The sequence below is a fragment of the Nannospalax galili genome, unplaced genomic scaffold, assembly GCF_000622305.1.
Source record: "Nannospalax galili isolate Female #2095 unplaced genomic scaffold, S.galili_v1.0 scaffold514, whole genome shotgun sequence".
NCBI lineage: Eukaryota > Metazoa > Chordata > Mammalia > Rodentia > Spalacidae > Nannospalax > Nannospalax galili.
The window spans coordinates 1283714-1310527 of record NW_008336076.1 but is presented as its reverse complement, the minus strand read 5'-3'; the positions used below and the strand labels follow the sequence as shown (position 1 = coordinate 1310527).

Sequence of the window (26814 nt, the reverse complement as noted above, 5' to 3'; positions counted from 1 at the left end):
ACCTCGTAAACTTTTTTAAAGTGTTTGTTTTGCAGCATCATGAACATCATGTTTGAGGAGCCTGTTAAACATTAGGGGAGGAATTTTTTTTCAAATCTATTTTTTATTGATATTTTTGTGCGTGTATTTCATACAGAACACCCCAAACAATCTTATTCATCTTTATACCCACATCCTAAATAGCACCCTCCCATAACCACCCCCTCAACTGGAGCCCATATACCCTGTCATTCCTATTACTGTCCACTGTGTTGTCGGTGGCCCCAGCCATTCCCCAGTGCTTGTCCATCTGCTGAATCTAGTCAGCCTATCTAGAGTTCCTTGTTTTTGGAAGATCAGCTCTTCCTCTTCTAGCAGCAATTTGTTGTCAGTACTCCTTTAGATAAGATTGAGGTCTCCTTTTCATTTTCCCAGTTTTGTGTTGGGTTATTATCTTGGAGTCTCTTGGACCACCCTAGCCAACAACTTAAGGAAGGTATCTCCTGTCTGGCATTGTTTCTTGTTATGTAGCCTTTAGCTATATACATGGACTCTTAAAGAAATATACGAATCGCTTTAATCTTTGGTTATACTTTCCTTTTGGTTGTTTAAGACCATACAGTCAGCCCAAATAAACGAATTTATTTTTACTCTTAAGGTCATTTAAGGATCTGTTCCTCGGGGGTCACATGGGTTTGAGAGGAGCCCCTGGCTCATTTCTTTTACCAGTTCCATCTTTGTGAAGATGTCAAAGGTCCTACTCGACCATGCCTGACTTGACTTGGAAGCATGGAGGAAATGTTTCCTCTGAGATGACTCTCCTTTTTGTAGACTGGACACTGGTTCAAGTCCATCTAGTGTGGTCTCCATGGCCTGCCTGAACAAGAGGACAGGTGACCTACCACAGTTTCAGGACATTTTGAGAGATGCTCCATAGTTCCCTGGAACTTAATCAACCTTGGAGGGCAAGAAGCAAAAACTGTGTTTTAAGTCCCTCTGACCAGATTAGTATAGGCCACAAAGTATGGCTGTTAGACGTCCGAGAAGGTTAGTTTCACCATCTGGTACTTATAATTACCATGTACTATGTAGATAAAGCTTGGGAAAAAGACAAACATTTTCAGATAAACCTTGACTAGATATATATTTTGTTCCTTGAACTAGTCATATGTATAATTTGTCAGTAGGTTGTTGGACTAATATGGTTCCCTCTGGTTTTTTAAAACTAGCTAGGCATTATGTATCGCTCTCACTGTCTAACCCTTCCACCATAATTTCCCCATTTAAAGTGTCCTCATTTTCCCCATTTCTCCCTTAATAATACCCTTTTCCTATGGTCCCACCTCTCTTGAGCTCCTTCTTTCCCTTTATCCCCAAGGTTCCTTGTATAACCCTCCTTCCCCCTCCCATTTAAATAATCCCATTTTTATCTATATCTCCCTTAGTAACACCTGTTTCCTACTGTTCTTCGCTCTTAGGTTCTTTCTTTTCCTTTGCCTCCCTGGTTCCTTTTCATTATTCTGGTTCATGTAGTTACGTCTGGATACATACTCACTTATAAGCATTTGGTGCTAGGATCCACATGTGAGGGGGAACATATGTCATTTGTTTTTCTGAGTCTGTGTTACTTCACTTAGTATAACAATTTCTAGATCCATCCATTTACCTGCAAATTTCGTGATTTTATCTTTCTTTTCTGCTGAGTAGAACTCCATCATATAAATGTACACATTTTAGTTATCCACTCATCAATTGAGGGACACTTAGGTTGCTTCCATCTCTTAGCTATTGTGGAAAAGAGACAACAAACATGGATGTACAAGTGTCTCTGTAATAGAATGAGTTCCTTGGGTATATGCCAAGGAGTGGTATAAGTGGATCAAATGGTAGGTTCATTTTGTTATTTCACGGTTCTCCACACTGCTTTCCATAGGGGTTGAACAAGTTTGCAATCCCGCCAGCAGTGGATGAGTGTTCCCCTTTCTAGGGGAGGAATTTTTGAGGGGTTAAAATATATATGCGAATCTGGAGTTGAGTAAGGGTAGGGTTGGAGACATAACTTTGAGCCTTGTCATTGTGTGGATGCTATGTTGACGTCTTGACACTAGATTACTCCACTAAAGTCCTGAGATGCTCTAAGTTACACAAGTAATGCTGAAATGTTCATCAATTCATAAACGTAGGAAAATAAAAATCATATGGTTAGTATCAGAAAACCAAGATTTAAATTCTGCCTCTGATATTTACTTAATTAGTATATGGTGTTGAGCCACACTACTGTTTTTAATCTCAGTTTCTCCATCTGTAAAATTGTAGCCATGGCTTATAGTATTAAAATATATTGCTGGGTATGGTGGTGGACACCTGTAACCCAAGTACTTGAGAAACAGAAGCAGAAGACTCAGAAGTTCATTTTAATTACCTAGTGAGTTCAAAGCCAGGCTGGGCTACACAACATCCTGTCTCAAGAAAACAAAATGTCTGACAAATACCTAGCAGCGGGATCCATGACTAACAGTTACCAAGTATTCATGATGGCTGCTATTAAAATCTAGCTACAGCAGCTACAAAACTAGCAAAAAAAAAAAATCTTTCCCATTACTTATTTCTGAAACAAATATTAATATATGACTACTGTGATACAGCTTGTGCTTGCAAAGAAAAGTTTCACATAGCAGAATTTTGAGTTTTAAATGATGAAAACTCAATGTGATCATTTCCAACCATATTGCCTTTTGGTTGACAAATGAAGCTCTGAGATGTTTAGCACTTAGTCCTTTTAGGACTAAGGCTCTCTCTCTCTCTCTCTCTCTCTCTCTCTCTCTCTCTCTCACACACACACACACACACACACAGACACACACACACACACACCACAGTCTTACTGTGTAGCCCAGGCTAGACTGGAATTTTCCATCCTGCTTCGGCATCTCAGGTGCTACAATTACAGGTGTGAACCTACATGTTCAGAGTTCTGAAGATGCACTATCTTCAAATGCACTGGGACTGAAAGTACAAGCTAGCTGTCTGATTCTCAGCCCAAGGATGTTGCATTTTTCATTCAACAGAAAAGAACTGATTTTTAAACTCATAGATATAATATATTGGTGATATTACTAATATTCATCTCTACAATATTCAGTGGTTCTTTTCACTGATTTTAGTGATTAAATGTATGTGGTACTTATGCCAACTTTAAAAAAAAATCAGTTTTCCATATAATGAACTATGCAGGTCTGTAAGGAAGGGATGAGTCAGCCTGATACTTTCCCTGTCTTCTGCTCTCAGTGCACAAGTTATTGCCTGTTTATCTACCAACAGATAGAAATGTGCTGATACTGAAATTAAACAACACAAGTGTTAAGAGTATACTTGTGACATTTAATCAATATTTCTCCTGGCTCAGAAATATATCATCTATAGAAAGAGATCTATCCCACTCTGTTTATTCTCCATGTTTAAGTTAGAAAACCAATAACACAAAACTATGTTCTATGTATTGATATATATGTTTTAAATTTTTTCTGTAGTTTCTCTGGAAAGTATATAACACTACAGTGTTTTTGAAAAAAAAAGCACTGTCTTTCTCTACTTTAATTTTTATTTATTTTTAAAGATTTATTAATATTTTATTTTATTATTTTTATTTTATGTGTATGAATGTATTGCCTGCATGTATGTGAGTGCACCCATGTCATGCAATGCCGCAGAGGTCAGAAGAGGGCTTCAGATTCCCCTGGAACTGGAGTTAAGGACGGTTCACAGTCACCATGTGGGTGCTCACAATAGAACCCAGGTCCTCTGCAAGAGCAGTCAGTGCTCATTTTAACCACTGAGCCATCTCTCCAGCCCATATTTTTATTATTTTTAAATACATGTATGTGTATGTATCTGGGAATGTACACATGAGAACAGGTGCCTGTGGAGCTAGAGGCTTCAAAATCCCTGGATCAGGAGTTACAGCCAGTTGTGAGCTGCCCAGTGTGGGTGCTGGGATCATAACTCCTTTCCTCCACTGCAAAAGCATTATGAGTTCTTAACCATTGAGACTTCTCTCCAGCCCCATCTTTGGTTTTCTTGAGAAAAAACAAAAAAGCACTCCACATTCTATATCTAAAAAAACAAATGATTAGCAGTAATAAAAATAACTAATAATTATCTTAGCAGATAATGACTATATATTATGCGGAAAGTGTTACTATGATTATCCACATTTATATAACAAAAGTAAGCTTGCTACTACATTTTGCTACCAATTCAAGTCAAATCACATAAATTGCTGGAGCCTGCATGGCTGGTGAAGGATGTACCTGGATTCTGGGTGCTGGGCTTGAAGCTAGTGCTGCTCCATCCTGTTTTGTGAGCCCCTTGTCGCAAGCTACAAAACCATTTTCAGTAAAAAAAAAAAAATTCAAGTTTTTTTCTCACCATATACACACAAAGGAAGTATTGGCAAACTGATTAGTTACTATCCATCATTGGGTCAAATTACCTCTATTAATCCTTGGTATAAAGAAAATAATAAATCAAAAATATTTTTATATTATATGGATTAGCCTGCCTCTTATTTTATATAGTTAAGTATATTTCAAGTTAAATTGCTCTTTGAAAAAATGTGTTCTAGTTTATTTCTTGGTTTTTATATTTATGAAACAATATAAGATGTATAGATTATTCTACTGGTTTTAGCTTTTAAAATGCTTACATTGATGTGCATTTTCCATATTTTGTCAACTTGTGACATCACTAATATAATGTTCATATCTATTTAATATTTTTCACATATTTTAGATTAGTTAAATCCCTGCTATTTCATTCACTCATTAGAATTCAGGAATTTGAAAACAATATGATCAATGAAATAAATTAATAATGACGAATAAAGTTAATGGAATTTAAATTTTTCTATTTACAGACGTATTTTGCCATTAGTTTATGAACCTAACTCAGTTCTTGTTCTATCTCTGTCTCTGTCTCTGTCTCTCTCTCTTTTAAGCTTTAGTGCAATTTTATTAGAATTGAAAGAAAAGTCCTCAGGGTGTGCAAGCTGTAAAATTCATCAGCTGCCCTGAGGAGGAGAATGGTGGGGAGAAGGAGAGAAGCCATAATGCCGTGTGTGCACCAAACCCATCATGGAGGTCAAACACCTGGCAGACTAACAGCTGCATGGCGGGGAGGGGTGGAGCTTTAGAAAGAAAGTAAAGAAATACAAGGTATTGGGGCATCCCAAAGCATTAGGGAAAGCATGCTTAGAAAAAGGATATGAAGAAGAAAACAGAGAGGTTACAGTTTTCTGAAGAGAAGTGGGCAAGATTTATGGAAAGCCACAGGTCTGTGACAATAATCCACGAGAACTGAAGTAAGGGGCAGGGATTCTGCTCTTATTTTAAAAGCAAAATATGTATATTTGTTGAGTGTCCATCCTCATTCTTCACGAAAGTATATTTTTCACTATTAATACAATAATCATACAATGTGAACAACTGTTTCATGCATGCTTTATTATCTGTGCATAGAAGAAAACAATAGTTATTTATATACTAACATTAAAATGTATTCTATTTTGTTATATATGACTAAATTCTGCTATTATAAATAGCATCTTTAAAAATCATAAAACCACAGCTGGGTCTATTATAGGACATTAATTTCACGAGTCTTTGATTCTACCTTGTGTTTATTCTAAGTTCTCTGTCCTTTAATAATGTAAAAACTTGTGCCCACCATGTGTATGAAGTTTGTCACTGGGGGATTTTGCTAGGTAGCACAGGCAGACCTAATCAGATCACATACTATTGTGAATATGAGAAAGAGTGTCCATAAAAATGCTCATAGCATCCCGTGAATTACGAACAGTTAAAAATGATTGGAATGGAGATAGTACAATAAAGAGAAAGAAGCTGAAGAAGTGGATGAGGGCATGGCTGGAGAGATGCTCAGTGGTGAAGAGCACTGGCCCAGGCTCAGTTCCCAGTACTCACATAGCACCTAACAACTGTCCATAACTCCAGTTCCAGGAGATTCAACATCTTCTTCTGATCTCTGTGGGCACTGTACACATGTGGTACACTTACATACATACAGGCAAACACTCCTACACACAAAATAAAAATAAATATAACCAAAATTTTTTTTAAGTAGACAGGGGTCATACCTCTTAGAATCTTGACTGGATGTCATTATGTTTCATTATTCTCAGAGTAGTGGGAAGCTACCAAAATGATCCAGATTGCATTTGCGAAGTCCATTTAGGTGCAGTGTGCAGAAAAGAATGATTCAGAAAGACAATTTCAGAGGAAGGCACGGGAATGTACAAAGATGCTAGTTTTGATGGACTCTTGGGCAATGCAGCGATGTATAGATGGAGGACAGTGGACGGAATCTGTATATAGTCAGCAGAATTGACAGTGTTTGGTGGAGGCTGGATGTGCAGGTTTAGGAAGAGGGAGAAATCCAAGATTGCTCCTAGGCTCCTGGCTAAATCATGAGTTATTTTATAGGATACAGAGATGTTTACGAGCGCTGTAGTTTTCTGTAACAGAGGGATTAGAAGACTGTTAGTTCACTTTGGAACTTGAAATCTTCCAAAAGGTTTGAAAGAGTCAAGGTGAAACAGATGACATACGTACAACTGAGTATGCAACCTAGAGAGAAGTCTCACCTGGAGAGAAGAATTTGTAGTTCATGGGGGCATAGATAATAACTACACCTTGCTATTAATCTCTAATAAGATGCTGATAGCAGGAGACAGAGTGACAGCTTGGGGATTCTATGTCATTGTTTTAAAAAATGGGAGTACTTTTCTCATGGCACAGAAAACTTTTGTCCATGAAGCTTGAAGAAAGAGGAAACAGAGATGTCATGCAAGCCAAAGGAAAGGAACTCAGTGCCAAAGGGAAGGGTCATCCTTGCTGAAAAGCAAAATACGTAGATTTTTTTATCCTTAGAGAGAAAAGCTGACAGACTGAAGATGTGATAACTACATAAGGAGAAGAAAAATAAAAAGCTCTTCCAAGTGCTTTGGCTGTGAAATAAAGAAGAGAAGTAGGGCCATAAGCCATTAAAGAAGGTTGTGGTTTACAAAGGAGACTCTTCTTCTCCCTCAAGAAAGGAGAAACTGAGCAACTTTGTGCTGATGGGAAGAGGCTAATGAATGGGAACACTAAGGCCAAGAGAAAGGAGAAGTAAGTTATTCCTAAAGCATTCTGGGAAAGCAGGTCTCCAGAATACTGGTGGAGGGGTTTAAATTTCCCCACCGTAACAGTAAAGAGGAGAAGAAGGTCCCAACATAGAAAGCTCTACCAGTCTGGGTAGGAAGGATTGTTTGGTACTATCTTTTCATGAAATAAGAAGTGGGGTCTGGGGCTAGAGAGATGGCTCAGCAGTTAAGAGCACTGACTGCTCTTGCAGAGGACCCAGGTTCGAGTCCCAGCACACACGGTGGCTAACAACCATCTGTAACTCCAGTCCAGGAGAATCCGACACCTTCTTCTGACCTCCGAGGGCATTGCACAACACGGGTGTGCTTACACACATGCAGGCAATACACTCATACATATAAAATAAAAATAATAAATAAAATAAAATATAATAAAAGAAATGGGGTCATCAGAGACTGGAGAGATGATTCAGCAGTCAAGAGCACTGGCTGCTCTTTCAAAGGACTCGGGGTCCATTCCCAGCACCCACATGGTGGCTAACAATCGTCCATAGCTCCAGTTCCTGGGAAATCCAGTGCTCTCTTCTGACCTCCCCAGGTGCTTCACAACACAGGTGCACTTACATATATGCAGGCAATACACTCATGCATATAAAATAATTAATAATAATAATAAAAGAAACGTAGTTATCAACTTGCAATGCAAAGGGAAGGAAGAAGAGGGCTGAAAATTAGAGGGCAGTAGGGAATGTTTGAAACTACCTTTGCAGGGATAACAGATATATCTAAATAGAAGCACACAGGACTGTGCTCAGGACCATCGCAGTTAGTAACCATGCATTTAGAATGGTGTCCATCAGCCAAGGGGTGTTATGTGCCCTCAACAGGGCCCAGCAGGTCAGGCACAAAGAAACTTGTAGTTTTATATACTAATGGTAATCTTTTGTCTTTTAAAAATTTTGTTTAGAACAGCAGACCTCAGTCTTATCTAAAGGAATATTGACAACTGATTGCTGCTAGATGAGGAACAGCTGACCTTCCTAAAACAAAGACCTCTAGATAGACTGACTAGATTCACCAGATGGACAAGTAGTGGGGAATGGCTGGGGGTGCTGACAACACAGCAGACAGTAGCAGGGATATCAGAGTATAAGGGCTCTAGTGGGGGGAGGGAGGCTATGGGAGGGTGCTCTCTGGGAAGTAGGTGTATAGTTGAATAAGATGGTTTGGGATGTTCTGTGTGATACACACACACAAAAAAAAATCAACAAATTTTTAAATGTATTGTATTTGAGGAAAAAGCATGGAAACTTACATCATTTTAATTAGTAGAGGTGATAAACATTACCATTGAAATCTACCCGATGACTTTATAGACATACACGGGTGCCAAGGATCTGAGTGCAACTGATTATGACTAGTAATAATCAGATACATACAGATTAGAGATGCATGAACCAACATTTCACTGCTAATAGCAAAAACAATGAGTCTTTCTGCAATGAACAATATATTCTAAAATGAAATGGAGATCTTTTTTAAAGGTTAAAAACTCATTCGATTTTATGTCTTACAGGGCTTATACTGAGTTCAATATTGTATAACTGTATTAATTCAACTGTGAACCTAGAAACTTACAGCCACTTGTGAAAGAGATGTACTCTTGCTCTGGAGTGTGATACTGAATATGTTAAAGCTGTAATGAAATGCTTCTTCTAATCATGTGGTTATTAAAATTTTTTTAATTGTTTTTGACAGTAAAGAAGTATTTGTTTTGTCTTTGAAATAGTGTTTTCTAGAATGTACTGCCTCACATAGCTAATACCCATCACTCACTTATAACTATCATGTGCATGCATTTGAACAAGGATGCATGATTAAGCATGTACCGAAGGAAACTGTTACTAAAAACACAATGTCATTTATTGCTTTGACTAAAGCCTGTTATAGGTATAAAGCTGTTTTCTTATATTAATGTAATACTACCAGCCTTGACCTTACTTAATAGCATTTAAAATTGTGTCTTGTTATTTTGGAAAAGAAATGATATGATTTATGACCAAAAAAGTGAGAAAGCATGTGAATATCATTACTCTATCTCTGAGATTACTATAATCATGTGTAAGTTCATAATAAATGATCTTTTATCCCTACTTTTAAAGTGATTTATGTTAAATATGAAAGCCATTTAAGTTGTTTTTAATTTTTCAATTTAATTTTATGTATATAAATGCTTTGTCTGCATGTATGTAAGTACACCTGTGAGTCAACCCCATGGAGGCCAGAAGAAAGCATCCGATGCCCTGGAACTGGAATTATGGACGGTTGTTAACCACTGTGTGGGTGCTGGGTCAAGGTCCTCTGGAAGGAGCCGGTGCCCTTAATCACTGAGTTATTTCTCCAGCCCCTCATTTCAGTTTTTTGACTGTTGAATATTTTCTTAAGTAACTTTTTTCTGACTTGCTTTTGTCGCTATAAATGGAAACCATGGGTACTGACTACACCTACAAGGGCAAAGAGGGGTACAGCAAAATGGAACAGACACTTGTTATAATCAGTTTTTCTCTGTTATTCGGGAAATAAAGAAAACAATCTGTTGCGTGTATACTATACATAAGTCATATCGAGTTGTAGGAAATGTAACATTTCCACTACTTTGGTCCTCACAGAAATTCTGTGATATGATTATTTTTTCTTACTGTTAAAGACAAATTGGTCAACACTGAGGGAATTAAAAAGCAATTTGACTTAGTGACAAACCTAAGAGCATGTCACCAGTGTCACCAGCCATTTATATGCACTCCATATAGAAAGGAACTTTGTGTAAACCATTATTCAGGGTGACCTTTAGAATGAAATTATAATACATTTAATTAATTCCTTGAATTCTTTTATTGAACTTTTGCCATAGTGTATTTATGCGCTGAACTTGTCATTCTACTGTTTGGTTGAGCATAATTAAGGAAACTTAAATTGATTGTTTCACCAGTGAATTCATTTCTTTGCATTCAGTCTTCTTAATTACTAAGTCTCTAATTAGTCTAAAAGTACTTGATAGTTTGCCTAAAGATACGTTCTATGTATGGAGTTGTTGAAGTTCAGAGAGGAAAGGAAGTCAACGATAAAATAATCCAGAGCATAAAATAAGTGTGAAAGTTTTCCGCTTTGTGGTGTGCGTAGAGCTGGGACTCTCCTGTACTTTGTGTTCCTTGACAAGATATTTCTACTTTATTCAACGTGCTCATTATGTGCACAATTCTTACCAACTGTGTGTTTATGACCATGAGTAACCCTCCAGACTGGACAAAGAATGTGGAGTAAGTAGAAAATTCATGTTGCAAATTGTGCCTTTAGTACCTTGAGACCCTTTTGCCTTCCTTCACACATCATGCTAAATCCAACACTGTTTCAAATTCATTCCAAACTCTGACTCCATCTAAGACAGAGTCTCCAGTGGCTCACCCAGTTGCTCAAATTGCAGCATGGGTTTGTTGATATCTGTTGTCCTTTCTCTTCCTTTTGAGCTTTACACATTAAAGATTATTAGTGTTCACCAATATCTACTGCCAAAATTATATATAATCTGCTTATTCATTTTTATGGGTATCACAGTTTTGATTTAGCAGTAATTCACTTCAGGCTTTAAATTTTTTACTTATTTATTTTTGTTTGTTTTATATGTGTGAGTGTATTGTTTGCATTGTGTAAATGCATCCATGTCATACAATTCCTTTGGAGGTCATAAGAGGAAGTCTGATCCCCTCGAACTGAGGTTTCAGACAGTTGTTAGCTGCCATGTGGGTGCTGGGACTCGAACCCAGGTCCTCTGCAAGAGCAGCCATATGCTTTGAACCACTGAGCCATCTCTCCACCCCCTCCTACAGACTTTTACTGGTACCTATTCTATGAAATGCAAATGCATCATTTGGGGATTAATAGCTATTTGCTGAAATCATATTGAAAGCCAGTGTATTTCAGATAATATCATTGTACAGAATATTTAGATCCTTCACATTGGTTAATATGGAAAGTAAAGTATTCATTTATTTAGAGTCAATAAAAATATCTATTGGAATTTAATGATAGCTTTTGCCTTAAGCCTCACTTAAACTCTCTATCAGAGGGAGACCAACATGGAACCTCTAACTTGTGCTTGTTATGCAGCCACTTTTATATGTACACTTGGGGCTTTGGGGTGTATAGCTCAGAGGCAGAGCAGTTGCTTGCTATGTGTTCAGTTCCTGGCACCAAACTAATCTTTAAAAATTAAAAACTATCTATGTTAGCTACCTGTGAAGTATTTAATATAAGCTTGGCTATTTTCTCTCAGGTACACTTTTACAGGAATTTATACTTTTGAATCACTTATTAAAATACTTGCAAGAGGCTTTTGTCTAGAAGATTTCACGTTTCTACGGGATCCCTGGAATTGGTTGGATTTCACTGTCATTACTTTTGCGTAAGTATTTTCGTAAGTTGCTCTATCTTAGTAGTGTAAATCCAGTGGGAGCCTGTACTGTATTTCCCTGTGATGGCTTCCCTTGACTAGTAAAGTGTTTTTATTGGTTATCATATGAATTTATATTTTTCCAATCAAATTGTTCAGCTTGGAGAAATTAGGAACTGTCATAATACATTACATGGCTTTGGTTTCAATTAGCATTGTGAAGAAATGATAAAGATTTCCAAATGACAGCTCTCCATCAATGCCAATGCTGTTCTCTTAACTGGGAAATCTGATGGCAGCACTCACTGAAGTTGAAAAGGTCTTGATTAAAGACCAACACAGATTTAGATTTCCCAAAATTCTGAATAACTCTGATTTAATTCTACAGGTATGTAACAGAATTTGTAAACCTAGGCAATGTTTCAGCTCTTCGAACTTTCAGAGTCTTGAGAGCTTTGAAAACTATTTCTGTAATTCCAGGTAAGAAGAAACCGGTATAAGGTGGTAGGCTCCTTATATCTCCAACTGTTTCTTGTGTTCTGTCATTGTGTTTGTGTGTGAACTCCCTATTACAGATATGTGACAGAGTTTGTGGACCTGGGCAATGTCTCAGCATTGAGAACATTCAGAGTTCTCCGAGCATTGAAAACAATTTCAGTCATTCCAGGTGAGAGCTAGGTTAAACACCGAGGCTGACTTTAGCTGCGCTGCTGCTGTGCTCACAGCTTTTTGGCAAAAGCCTTGTTGCTTGTTGCGTACTGCAAATAACTGTCAAAAGCAAGAACTGACCCATTGCATTTTGGATGGGTTTGATTCTTTGCTTTTTACTGGTTGCTTTCTCTCAATTTTTCTAAATCAGCCTTTGAGTTTAACAAGTTTTGCATGAGGCATTTACAGGCTACCTGGTTTGCATCTTCTAGCATCAAGCTTTCTGCATAGAAGCTAAACCATGAGGCACTCAGACTGATGCAAATTTGACCAATTAGGTCTAAAACTGGCGATCTTCTTAACTGCAGATAACGGAAAAGGCAAGGGAGAGCATGAGCGTTGCATGGGCTCAGTTTGCAGATCTCTTCCTTGTTTTGACCCATTGTCAAGCTTTCAAAGTTCACAAATACATACTCTCACAATTCAGTTGATTTCACTATTTCTCACTACTCCTCTCTTTAGATAGATTTATCTAAAACCAACACGGGGTTAGAGAGTAAGATATCTGCAAATAAAAGCAAAATAGTTACATAAGATTGATGTTCAAGCATGAGTAACAAAATCGTATCTTTTGCTGTAAGGAGTGTGTGAAAACACATTTGGTTCATTTCCATTCAGTTTTATAATGAACACACAAGTTCTGCTTTCATTCATTTTCACCAGCTAGCAGGCTTTTCATGAAAATTATATTCAGCCGCAGACATTAAACTAATATTTTTGGCATTCTGCATGACATTTATATTTTCCAGGACAAGCTTTTGATATTTGTGTTGGTAAATTCACTGCTGAACAGTAAGTGATCCTTCCTCTCCCTGGTTTTATTTGTAGGCCTGAAGACCATCGTAGGGGCCCTGATCCAGTCTGTGAAGAAGTTGTCTGACGTCATGATCCTCACCGTGTTCTGTCTTAGCGTGTTTGCACTAATTGGGCTGCAGCTGTTCATGGGCAACCTGAGGAATAAATGCTTGCAGTGGCCCCCAGACAACTCTTCCTTTGAATTAAATATAACTTCCTTTTTTAATAACTCACTGGATGGGAATGGCACCGCTTTCAATAGGACAGTGAACATGTTTAACTGGGATGAATACATTGAAGATAAAAGTAAGATATATTCTTGCAGCCATTAAATCACTCAGTTCTTTAGATGTTAAAAGCTATATGTGGTGAAAATTATTTCCAGTTTGGTATGAACCAAATTTCTTAGACTCATTTAAGATAATGTGCTAAATGCACTAGGAATATCAAATGACATCACATTCCCTTTTCTTTATCCATCAAGCAACATGATTTTTTTGTTACCATTTCAACATGTATACTGTTTTCCCAAACCAGTGCTGAAAGTGGTCCCATATTAGGTGATATATAAATAAAAATGTTTCTTTCTTTGGTAGGCCTTGATCAGGAATGTTCAGGTAGCCTCATCCAACAGTAGTTAGACTCATTCAGTGCGTTATTTGGAAATGTCTTGTTAGGAAACAGGAGGTGAGTTGGAGATGTAGCTCATTGACAGAGTGCTTGTTTGGCATGCCTGGAGCCCTGAGTTCAGTCCCTAGCACCACATATACTGAGCATAGTAGTGCACACCCAGAATCCCAGCGCCAAAGAGGTGAAGGCAGGAGGAGCTGAAGTTCAATATCATCCTCAGGTACACACTGAGTTCAAGGCAGAACATATTTTGTTGACTCAGAGAATATCTTAAGTACATATGATATGTATGGAAATACTGAAAAATATTTTCCTAGACGAAATCTAAGTTTTGTACTGATCAGAAAGCTAAGCTACCGTGATTTAACCATGCCTTTATTGATGTGCTAATGCATTCCTTTGAAGTGAGTTTTGGTATTATAGCTGTTTATCAGTAATGTTTGTTTTTTTTGAGGTGTGGACATCAAAATAGGTTTATGTTACCTTGGGCATCATCATAATTTCTTACTGATTTCTTACCAGACTCTTTGTCACTTGGTAATCTAAGCCCTGACTCCAAGGGCCTCAGATCAACCAAATTCCACTCTCTCTTGATCACATGTACTCCACTGAGACCTTTACAGTCTACATATGTTTTAAAAGAATAGAAAATTTTATCAGAACTCATATTATAGTGTTTTAAAAGCTCACATTCTTATGAATTTCTGTACTTGAAAGAATAAGAGTCACTAGAAAAAAAACTGAAAATATGAAACAAATCATCCTAATAATTATGAAATTTTCCATTTGCTAATATTATAATAGATGATGAAGAACTTTGCCCATAAATCTTTTCTCTGTCTCTGTACTGCCTATAGATGAAGTCCTGTTGATAACACTTCAGTGGGGATGGGGCTGTGTGATTATGGCTGTGGCCCCAAAGACACAGTGTTCGCTTGCTCTCCCTGGAACTCACACTGCTATCTGAGTCCTTACAGTAGCGGTCACCCCTCCACCATCATGATATTGACTTTTACCATTTCATATTTCAAAATCTTTTGATTAAAAAAAAGAACTTTATTCTTTTTGTTTATTCTTCAATTATTGGTGTGGGAAAATTTTTAAATGTTGGCTAGTCTTGGTTATATAATTATATAGTTCCTAGCCTGTGAATTATCTGTTGATATTCTTACCCATAATTTTACCACTTGATAGTATTTCTGAGGAAGCTACATGGATGCTTTATTAGTATATTTGCATTTTGTCTTTTACTTTGGCGAGTGCATTTTTTTCTGTTCTTCACTGATACCAAAGTGATTTTAATTTTTTGAAGTAGTCAAATCACCAAAATTGCTTGCATTTCCCCCTATTTTGTGTTTATGTAGTGCTTCTTGGTAAGAATTAAAAAATAAGCATTTAAATATTCTACATGTAAAATAGCCAAATATATTCTTGATATCATGTTAGTGGAGCTGTCTCTAAATTCATAAAAATCTAGATTTTTTTATGTTTTGATGTAAGGATTTAGAATTTTTAATGAAATGAATGCTCAGATCTTCCTACACAATCTATTCATGTAATCCTTGAATTCAGTGTTTTAAGTATTCTTAAATATCAACATAGTAAGTTTTAAAGGGCATATGTATATATTTATATATAGATGTTTGGTTTTATATGAAAATATATAAACATGTTTATATGTGTTCCCTGAGAACATTCTTTATTAACATTATACATATTATACGTTAAAAGAAAAAAATGGACATTTTAGAAAGCATACATTTCACAACATAAAAGTTTATTTTGTTCATTTGAAAGATAGAAATCAAGCAAAAACCCAAAACAAAACATTCTAAGAAGGGAACACCTAAGCTTACTTCTCACAAATTAAATGAAAATTGGCAAGAAAAAAAAATTCTGCATCTATATTGATTCTAAGCAAAAAGTGTTTGTTGAGTAAAATTTCACTTGCATGCAACGCTTAGACACAACAAGGCTTCTCTCTCACTCATTTTGTACCAAACAAGCTGCCTTAATTCCAGTTTCCTCTTGAAGTGCCCTCCAAACAGTTTGAATTTGTGTTTGCAATAAATGCTGATATGAAGATGCTATTACTGTTGTTCTTTCTGGAAATGTTTCTCTCTAAAATAATTTTCTCCAAACATTAGTCAAAATATTTCCTTTTATTGTGGTTTAATAGTCAGTTTCTATGAAACTCTTCATTTAGCCATAATGCCTATCAACTGTTTTATCTATTTTTATTATGACCGAACATACTTCTAAGCTTTGTGATCTAAATGCAGTGGTTACAATATTTAAAGGCCTTTTAATGATTCTGGCTTTTTTCCTTTAACTAGGTCACTTTTATTTTTTGGAAGGACAAAATGATGCTCTGCTTTGTGGGAACAGTTCTGATGCAGGGTAGGTTGTGCTTCTGATGGTCCTTCACTGCTCCATCGACCTCAGGAGCCTGCCACCCCCCACCTGCTTGACCCCCACTCATGCCTCATTCAAAGGCCTCCATAAGTTCCACTTCACACTAACTCAGAATAGTCAGGAGAAGTGTGGATTCTCACCTCCTTCATACACTCAGAAGCAGCAATTATTTTTCCATACTAGGTCACATCTAATCTTCCAAATTAGCACAATGGAAAAAAGACAGGCAGTGCATTAGTATTCATAAACACATACTTGTATATGCATGATGATTTATTTATGCTAATTTGGTCTCCATGGCTTAAAATGCAAAATCTCTGAAGATTATGTTGCTATCTGAGGCAGGGTGATTTTGTCTACCATATTTCAACAAAGCACGTATAAAAAAAGGACAGCCTCTGGAGTGTCAACATAGATTCAAACTCTGACGCCACTGGTTCTTGTTACTTCTGATTCCATTTTTTCAGGTATAAATGGGTATTGTGATAATAATGTCATTGATTAATTGTATTAACAAATGTATAGCTTTTTAAAGTTATAACTGATATCACGGTAGTGTTTGTAATTAAGAAGCATTTACAAAGCCTAGGGAAGTTCAGAGAAGTAGCTTACCCTGCTTAGAAAGACATTAGAAAAATAGGCAAAGATCTAATCTGTAATAATGTTGCTGAGATTTATAAATAATACCTGTACCCAAATTCTCGCTGATAACATGATTTGCATTTAGTTTCTGTGATCAAAATTGTGCAGCCTTTATCTCAAGACTCTAGTGATAAAAAGATGAAGATTTGAATTCCCTATCTGTGAAGTGCTAACTACTTTCCACACAGTACCTTATTCAATGCCTGCATTTTTAAGGCAGGATTTGTAATTAGTCCATTCTTAGGTGCCTGAAGGCCAGCAAGGTTAGTAAGTTAGCCCCAGGTTCACTCAACCGTGAAGTATCAGACACAATACTGAAGGCAGGTCTGCTTAATCATCAAGATGATTGGATGCGATCCTGAATGCAGTGTCAACCTCTCCTCTCAGTGTGCCTACACCCATCATGGCTGCTCCACTCCACACACACACACACACACACACACACACACACACACACACCTTTTATCTTATGACATCTGCCATGAAAATCAAATATATCCCTATACTTACTTATCTGATCATGTCCATGGTCCCAAAAGAAACTTTTAAACATATGATTATTTTCATATGAATATGTGATAAGTATCACCTTACAATCAGAAGAATCCAGTGCTGGAGAAATGGCTTAGTGGTTAAGAACACTGGTTGTTTTTTGCAGAAGACCCAGGTTTGAATCCCAGCACCCACACAGCAGCTAATAACTGTCCGTAACTCCAGTTCCAGGGGATCCAACGGCCTCTTCTGTCTTTCACGGGCATTGCACGACACTTATCTACATGCCGGCAATACACTCATACACATAAAATAAAAATAATAAATAAAATACTTAAAAAAAGAAATCAGAAGAATCCACGAATATAGTTGGTAGAAAGCCCACCTAGTGCAGGGTAAGTGCTAGGTCCAGTGAGAGACATATGCTTTCCTTATGCCTGTACAAAATAGATTGATATTCAGTAAAACAGAAACACAGACCAGCAGATTCACAGCTGCTGACTTCCTTTCTTCCTCTAATCTAATTACAGCCAGTGTCCTGAAGGATACATCTGTGTGAAGGCTGGGAGAAACCCCAACTATGGCTATACGAGCTTTGACACATTTAGCTGGGCCTTCTTGTCCTTATTTCGTCTCATGACTCAAGACTTCTGGGAAAACCTTTATCAACTGGTAAGAACAGTCATAATGACTGTTCTGGGAAGAATGAACTATGGAGACCAAGAGAATTGCTTCAGAATCCTTTATTGCTTAGCAGCAGGCGAGGGGGGCTTGAAACAGCCTATATAAAATTTATGAAACTGTCTCTCCCATTTTTACAGACCCTCCGTGCTGCTGGGAAAACATACATGATATTTTTTGTGTTGGTCATTTTCTTGGGCTCATTCTACCTGATAAACTTGATCCTGGCTGTGGTGGCCATGGCCTATGAAGAGCAGAATCAGGCCACCTTGGAGGAGGCTGAGCAGAAGGAGGCGGAGTTTCAGCAGATGCTGGAACAGTTGAAAAAGCAGCAAGAGGAAGCTCAGGTAGAGTTGGCAGCATGGAGACCTTTTTAAACCTCAGTTCTCTAACCTATGTGTTGCCGTTCACGTTGGAGACATGAAAGGAGTCTGATGTTAGGAACCTATTTGGTTATTAGGGAGTATTACATCATTTGGTGATTAATGTGTATCCTAAGGGCATACAAATGTGGATGATTAAAATTGCTTCCTTGACATTTTTTCTCCTTGTGACATCTTGAGAAGCTTCACAATCAATACCCGCAAGCTCACAAACTAGGTAGAACAGCATGCTCTTGGGAAGTGTTTCTTAATCTTTCAGGAAAGAAAGAGAAATTCAGTTAAGAGTTGTTTCTCCAATACAGTGTCACTAGAAGTGAGAAAGGTCAGAAAATGCCAGTCAAACTCCGATGATTTCATAGATTCTGGAAGTTAGAACCCTGCCAAATCCAAAGTATGAAAATGGAAGTTGATGGGTTATACCAGGAAATCACTAAAACAATAACATTCTCTTCCTTTTCTACTATAGACCTTTTAATGTAGATTTGATGAGTCTTCAAAACAAAGCAAGTATTTCTATAATTGCACTTGCTTGACTTAATGGCATTAACTAATCCAATTGCCTATTTTTGCCCCTCATCAACTATTGACCGCCGCTCTCCTCTATCACTGTCATTTAGTGTGTAATGAAGGCCAAGAAAATAGGTAGACTGAGGCAGTAGCAAATACACTCAACACCGTATTTTTTAAAGCCACACTGCTATTGGGGATAGATGGTTCAGCAATTAAAAGCACTTACTGCTTTTGCAGAGGACCTGAACTCAGTCCACAATACCCACATCAGGTGGCTCACAACTGTCTATAACTTCAACTCCAGGGGATCCTAGACCGTCTTCTGGCAGGGCTCACACACACATTCACATATGCACACACATACATAAATAATAAATATTTTAAAAACACAGTTATTGTTTATAAATTCATGCAGGTGTTCCTGGGATTCCCTGACACGTAAACTGCAATGTCCTTGCTGTACACTCCTAGTAAAGTATTCATGAGTTTCCTAATAAGATAGTTTAAGTAAAAGAGTGAAAAGTTCAATCAGTAAATACTTAGCTGAATTAAACTTAATAATGCAATCTGGTAGTCAGTCAGGTGGAAATGTCGTGTAAGACAAATGCCTTTGAGGTGTAAATAAGAAACTTTAATTTGTAACTACTTTCCTTTTTAAGATATTGCTTAAACCATTGGGAGAACATTGTTAAATTTTGTCATCACGCTTATGTTGCTAGAGTACTACATTGAGGCCAGAGTTTGAAGATTTTCATCATTCAGGTTGCCTCCTTCCACGGTTGATTTTATTCTTTGTTTAGTTTAGTGAAAATGTCCTGTTTTCTAAAGTATGGAACAGAATAGGGAACTGTTTTTCAGGAACACATTCATTGTATGATAGATAAGTGAAGCAATGTGTAAGTTTTAACGTCTGAGTACAGCTGATGTTTGCCTTGTGCTCTTCTAGGCCGCAGCGGCAGCGGCAGCATCTGCAGAATCCAGGGACTTCAGTGGGGCTGGTGGGATAGGAGTTTTCTCAGAGAGCTCGTCAGTAGCATCTAAGCTGAGTTCCAAGAGTGAAAAAGAGCTGAAAAACAGAAGAAAGAAAAAGAAACAGAAAGAACAGTCTGGAGAAGAAGACAAAGAGGTAGTGCGGAAGTCTGAATCCGAAGACAGCATAAGAAAAAAAGGCTTTCGGTTTTCATTGGAAGGAAGTAGGCTAACATATGAAAAGAGGTTTTCCTCGCCACACCAGGTAAAACATTAGGTTCTATTAACTGTATTTTCATAATACGGGTTTGTTTTTAAGTCTGTGCCCATGTCTGTGGGGCTGAAGCTGCCCTTCTCCCTGGACCGTGATGCTTTCAGATTGGTATGACCCTCGAGAGTTTGCTGCCATCTCAGGGATCCTGTGAGCTTTACAACTTTCTTTGAGCAAGGGAAGAAAGGCATTTGCAGATCACATTGATCTTAGGGAGGAGGTTAGCAGTTCTGAGGTTTTGTTAACCGACCTGAGACTTTTCAGGCAGTGTTCCACATGGGGAAGGATCAGCAGATGGTCCCATCCCTTCTTAGCTACTGTGCCTGGACCCAGTGAGCTGTAGGTTTTCTGAGTAGCAGGTGCCCAGCAGTGGACCAGGGAAGCTTTCAGGCCGTCTGCGCAGTATTCCCATCCACGTTCAAGCTCCCATGGAGAGGTTTTCTTCCTCAGTCTCGGATTCTCATGCATCAATTTCAGTTTGAGGAACGTTTTCTTCCCTAAGTGGGGGAAAAAGGGTGTATTCATCACGCCCTCCTTTCAAAGAGAGTTGAGGCAATATTTTTCTCAGTGTAGTCAAAAGTCTTAGGTGGGCATGCACTAAGAAAGGCTTGGGATACTAACAGTGATGTTCAATTGTACTGGATTCTTTCTGTGCCCCATGTTAACAAAGACTTGCATTTTAAAACACACAGATTTATATGTTGCAGGAAAATGTTTTCTGCATGTCTCTAGCTTATGCACCTACACAAGCTGTTGAAATTTTACAACTTAGGATTCTTAATTGTCTTCCCAATTACCTAGACATACACACTGCCTCAGAGGACAATTTCACCAAGAGTGAAACTAAAGTATCCATATAGTAGTAGTTAACAACACTGTTGGCACACCCCTGCTCACATTTACACACTGCGTTGCTACTTGAATTATGAACTTTAAGCACCTCATTACAAACCTAAGTAGCTACTAATTTATCATTACAAATTTTCAGCTATGAAGAAGAGAGGCTGTATGCTTTGTGGTGTGCCTATTTTATGCACACATTATTTTGAAATATACTTTTATTACCTTGTATTAACTGTACAAAATAAAGAGTTTCATAGTGACAGTTTTCACATATGTATATATCAAGACCTTGACCAGCTTCACATCCCATTTACCCTTTCTAAATCTCCCTCCTCTCTCTGGGCTCCTTCCTCTTCCCAAATAAAATCCTCTAGTAGAAGATCTTTTTTTTTTTCCATCTAGATTCTACATATGAAAAGTTTGTCTCTTTGAACCTGACTTATTTCATTTAACATGATGACCCATTTTGTTATTTATGGCTGAATAATATATTCCACAGGGTAGATATACCATCCTTTTCTTTGTCCCTTCATTTGCTGATGACTGATTATATAACTTCATGATTGTGAACAGGGCTGCAGGAAGCATGGTATGCTCACTTAACTCCTTTGTGTATTTACCCAGGAGTGGTATAGGTGGATCATATGATAGCTCTACTTTGAGTTTTTTGAGGAACCTGTCTACTGATTTCCATAGTAGCTGGACTAATTTATATGTCTACACATAGTGCAAAAGGTTCATTTTTTTCCAGTATCCTTGCCAGCATTTGTAATGTTTTGTTTTCTTAGAAAAACACCTTGTGATTTTTTTAATGAACTATTTTGTTTAGGAAGAGAAGGAAACTTGATATAATTTTGACTTGCTTTTTGACTTGACTCCCTGATGGCTAAAGATATTGAACATTTTTCATGTATTCATTGGCTAGTTGTGCTTTTTCTTTTGAGAGCTATCTGTTCAGTTTATTTGCCCATTTATTGATCTGGTTATTTGGTTCTTTGGTATTAAATATTTGAGTTCTTTACATATTCTGTATATCAATCTCCAGTTAACTGACTCCCCTTTTGTAGGCTGTTCCATCAGTCTGATACTTGGGGTTTTTTTTTTTTTTTGGTTTCTGTTTTTGTTTTTTGTTTTGTTTTGTTTTTTGCTGTGCAGAAGCTTTCTAATTTGATACAACTCCATATTTCCTGAATCTTTTTCAGAAAAGCTTCCAGTGCCCATATGCCAAGGTGTTTTCCCTGTTTTTCTCTAGTAGTTTCAAAGTTTCAGGTCTCATTTTTAAGACCTTTGTTCATCTTTAGAAGATATCAAAGGAGCTTCTATATTTTAAAACTTTATCAAAGAGACATCTATTTGTTGGGAAGATAATTGAGAGAAGTTTCTTATTTGAGTCCAAAGAGTCAAAATAATGACTATTCAAAGTCCAAATCTGCCTTGTGATTTACCCTTCAATGACTTTACCTCCCCCAGAGGACTGTAAAATCAGCTTGGATTTTGTTGTTGTTGTTGTTGTTGTTGTTGCTTTGGGTTTCTTGAGACAGGTCTCATGTGGCCCAGGTTGGCTTCTAATTTGCTATGTAGCTGACCTTGAACTCCTGCTCCTACTGCCTCCACATCCCAAGTGAGATTACAAGCATGCACCACCATGCCTGGCTGCAAAAAAATGCATCTTCTGGGTGTGTTCTTCCCTTTTTTAATGTGCACTGCTTTTTAATTGTACTGAATAATTTGGTCTTCAGGGCTGCTTTATCAGATATGAGTATAGCTATGCCTACTTGCTTTTAGACCCTGCTTAACTGAGATATCTTAGGTATCATGTAGCATCTCTTCACTTTCAATCTCTTTGTATCTTCGCTAGTGGCTTGAGTTTCTTATGAGTACCAAATAGTTGAACCTTGTTTACATTCCATCAGTTAATATGCACATTTTAATTGAAGAGTTAAAGACCTTACATTTAGGATGATTATTAGAAGATATATATTAATTTCTCCTTAATTCGTTTTTGCTGTTTTTTACTGAGGTTTGGTGATTAAATGAATTTTATTTTTATTTTTGTGCTTATTCCCTGAGTCTTATTTATTTTATATTTGACTGAGAATTTTCTTTTCCACACTGTCATAATTGTTTGTATTCTTTCTTCCCCTTCTGTAATATTGCTTTAAGTGTTCACTTCATGGGGCTGAAGAAGTTAAGAACACTGAATGCTCTTGCAGAGGACCTGGGTTCAGTTTCCAGAACCGACATAGCAGCTAACAACTGTCCATAACTCCAGTTCTAAGAGTGCCAACACTCTCTTCTGGCCTCTGTAAGAAATACACAACATGGGTGCACTTACATACATATAGTCAAAACATTCATACATATAAAATAAAAATAAATAAATAATAAAAAGTATCTGCTTCATGTCTGTCTCGGTGGGGATGAATTGCTTTAGTGTATGCTTAGCATGGGAGATCTTTGCTTTTCAGTTTTAAAAGATGAATTTTCTGGATTCTGTAATCTTGTTTAATTCAGGGCTTGAAGTATATCAGTCCCTGGTCTCCTGGCCTTTAGGGTTTGTTCCAGTAAAGTCTGCTGTTACTCTGATAGGTTACCTTCGAGAGGGGCTCAGCATTTCCCTCTTGCCACTTTCCGTGTTCTCTCTTCATTTAGTTGTGTCTGCATTTCAGCTGTAATCGGACATGGATTGTTGATCTTCTGGTTCTGCCTACCCTGCATTCTAAATGTCTCTTTTTCCTCATTCGGTCCCTGAACTTCTTTCTTCCACTCAGGTTAGTCTGTTGGTAATGCTTTCCACTGAGTTTTTCATTGGATTTATTGTTTTATCCTTTCCACAATCTAATTTTTCCTTCAGATTCTCTATATTTTTTACTGAATTTCTCATCCAAGTTTCTGAATTTCATACGCAAGTCTTGTATAGATTTTTATTACTTAATTTGTCTGTTCGCGTCCTCCTGAGGTCAGTGATCATCTGAAAAATCAAACGCTAAATTATTTGGCATTTCAAGCATTTCAGTGTCTATTTGGTTATTGAGGAGTTAAGAACCTTGACGGGAACTGGGGAGGTAAAGTCAGCTGGCAGAGCTCTTGCCTGGTATGCATAACATCTTGGGTTCAATTCCCAGCATTACATAAATCATTGTGATGCAGGCTTGTAATCCCAGAATTTAGGAGGTGGAGGGAGAAAGATCAAAAGTTCAAGGTTATCCTCAGCTATAAAGCAAGTTTGAGGCCAACCTAGGATACATGAGCCTGTCTGAAAAAATAAATAAACAACTTACAGGTAAGTCATGTTGCCTGGTCTGTTCATATTTCTTATCTTTCTATCCAGCAATTCATGTATCTATAGGGCTGGACACCTATTGTGATTTTACATGGTGATCTTCTTAGTGAGCAACTTTCTTTTGAGGGCTCAGTTCCCAGTACTACTTAAATAGGAGAAAACAAAATGACATGATAGGAACAAAGTTGAAACAGGTATAGAAATGCCAGATGCAGAAATAAAGACACCATCAACAGCCATAGACAGAAAGTAGCAAAATAATGTAGAACAAACCATGAAGTTAAAGTAATAACTATAGCAATGAAATAAAGAGAGAGCAAGGGAAAGGGAAAAGAAAGAAGCAAGAGTCAAGAAATGAAGAAGAAAACGTTTACCTTCTTACCATCCTGAATGCATTCAGTCTCGTCTGGAGGAGAAAGAATAAAAGAAAGGGAATAAAATGTATTCAGAAGTTTTCAAAATAATATGAAATGAAAACAATACTTTAAAATAATGGTAAAGGGAAAATTTAAAAGTAGGAAGAAGAAAATGAAGGAAGGAAGGAGGGAGGGAGGGAGGGAGGGAATTGGGGGGGCATCCTTCTGGGTCTTCTGCTGTTATTCATCCGGGTCTGGGTGCAGCTGGAGTCCGTGGCAGCTACTCTCTGTTCCTACCACACAGGCTGAAGCCGTGTCCAGAGTTAGGCTGTATCCAGGTTGGTCAGGATTATGCTGTTAGTAACAGGGATGCATTTATAGCAGGAACTTCCTTCTTTACATACCAGAGCTGCTGCTGTCCTCAGTGGGTTTTGGGAAACTGTGGGCCAGGCAGGGTCCCACTGACTCTAGGCCCTACTTCCCTATAGTTTGTAAACTTAAAGACTGAAATTCCCAAGCCTAGATTTATCCCCAACATGTTTTGAAGAGTGAGGAAAGCAGAACACCCAAGTGGTTTTACAGTGGAGGAGAGAAACCAGGGAAACAGGCCATTCTGCCTGCCTACCTCAGAACTTCCATTGTCTGCTCAGTATTAAACCATCCTTCAAGAGGGAGGAAGCAACAGAAATCAAGTCACCTGCTGGACTTGGGCTCAGAGCTCTCAGCTCCATATGGCAATCAATCTTACATGGCAGCGAGGCAGCTGCAGAAGAAGCTAAGTGATCTGCATGCCCTGAGTTCAGAGCTCTTAGTCTCTACAGTAACCCACAGATGAAGAGTCTTGTTCCTTACCACAGAAAGCAGAGCCACGACTACTAAGCCACTGCCAATGCAAGCTTCCTGATCCTTAAACGTCTCATCGTGTCTGCATCTGGACTTCTCCCTCTCCATGACTTCCTCTCATGAATATCTCCCTCCCAGACAATGTGACCAGATATTGCCATCCCCCCTACACTGTGATTATTCAAGAACAGCTTGTCTCAAAGAATCAACTTTCTGTCAAGATGGTGCCCAGCTATAGCCCTCTGAAGTATGGGGAGCAACAAAATGGATTTCTTCTCCATTGCTGCTGTCTTCCAGAAGGGGTCCGGGCCAAATCCCTGCCCTGGATTTAGGACTTGCTGGAACTTTAGGCTTCTTTCTTTCAGTGCTACATGACTGTAGGTCTGTTGGCACAGGGACTGCCTGAACTCTCTAGACTTGCCCTGCATGTGGTTTTGGTCTCACACATTCTTGCTACCCCCTCACAACCAGTGCTAACAACTCCACTGTGGAGTGTTACTTTTACAATAGATTTGGCTTTGCTAAGTTAAGTGATCACCAAAAGTCACACGATTATAGGGCTAAGATAGTATTCAAACTTCACCTGACGCTGAAACCCTTAAAATTTCTGCTTTCTCACGCAGCGTAAAAAGAATCTTTAAACTGATGATGAAATGTATAATTTGATTTCATTTAAAAGACATATCTAGGATTATTCTTTCTCTTTGTACCTTTTACATAGAATAGGCAGTTCCATGTAATCTTACCTTTTTTTCTCTCTCTTTTTGAGATGGGGTCTCCTGTAGCCCCAGCTTGCCTGGAACTCACTATACAGACCGGCTGTCCTTAAACTCACAGAAATCCACCTGCCTCTGACTCCTCAGTGCTGGGATTAATGGCATGCACCATCAATGCCTAGCATAATTTTATCTTTAATATATGCAATCTTTTATAGGTCAGCTGATCCATTCTAAATCCACATAGCACTGTGAATTGCGATAAATTGTGGTTGTATTCAAACTGAAAAACAGACTTTAAAATATTTTCTTTATTATTTTTATTTTTGTGTATTCCTGCATGTATGTAATGCACTTGTGTCATGCAATGCTGGCAGAGGTCAGAAGAGGGTGTTGGATTCCCCTGGAACTGGAGTTTAGACAGTTGTTAGCTGCCATGTGGGTGCTGGGAACAGAACCCAGGTCTTCTGCAAGAGCAGTCATTGCTCATAACCATTTCTCCAACTGGGAAAATAGACTTTGAAGATTTGTTTGCAACTAAATAAAAACACTTCTTCAATTTGTTATCACACTATTATGATTCTATTAGTATAAATATTGATCAATAAATATGAATCCCTTAAACACTGAACTCTCTTTTCAAAAGAATGGTTATTTTGGAAAGCAATAGAGAAAAGGAAAGAAGAAAATAG

The 26814-nt window shown here is 37.8% G+C and overlaps 1 protein-coding gene across 5 annotated transcripts in view; it reads left to right on the top strand.

The window, feature by feature from the left end:
• The window catches only part of LOC103732335 (sodium channel protein type 2 subunit alpha), a 157384-nt gene that overhangs the window by 60058 nt on the left and 70512 nt on the right, over positions 1–26814 (top strand). For 4 of the 5 annotated variants that reach the window (XM_008830901.2, XM_008830900.1, XM_029562409.1 and 1 more), the window contains 8 exons: positions 10366–10455; positions 11469–11597; positions 12161–12252; positions 13122–13394; positions 16055–16118; positions 17798–17939; positions 18089–18295; positions 19788–20075. In XM_008830901.2, the coding sequence (XP_008829123.1) occupies positions 10366–10455; positions 11469–11597; positions 12161–12252; positions 13122–13394; positions 16055–16118; positions 17798–17939; positions 18089–18295; positions 19788–20075 (1285 nt within the window). Of the gene's footprint in view, positions 1–10365; positions 10456–11468; positions 11598–11973; positions 12066–12160; positions 12253–13121; positions 13395–16054; positions 16119–17797; positions 17940–18088; positions 18296–19787; positions 20076–26814 lie in introns of all 5 variants that reach the window. The other variant, XM_008830903.1, reaches the window with a different exon arrangement.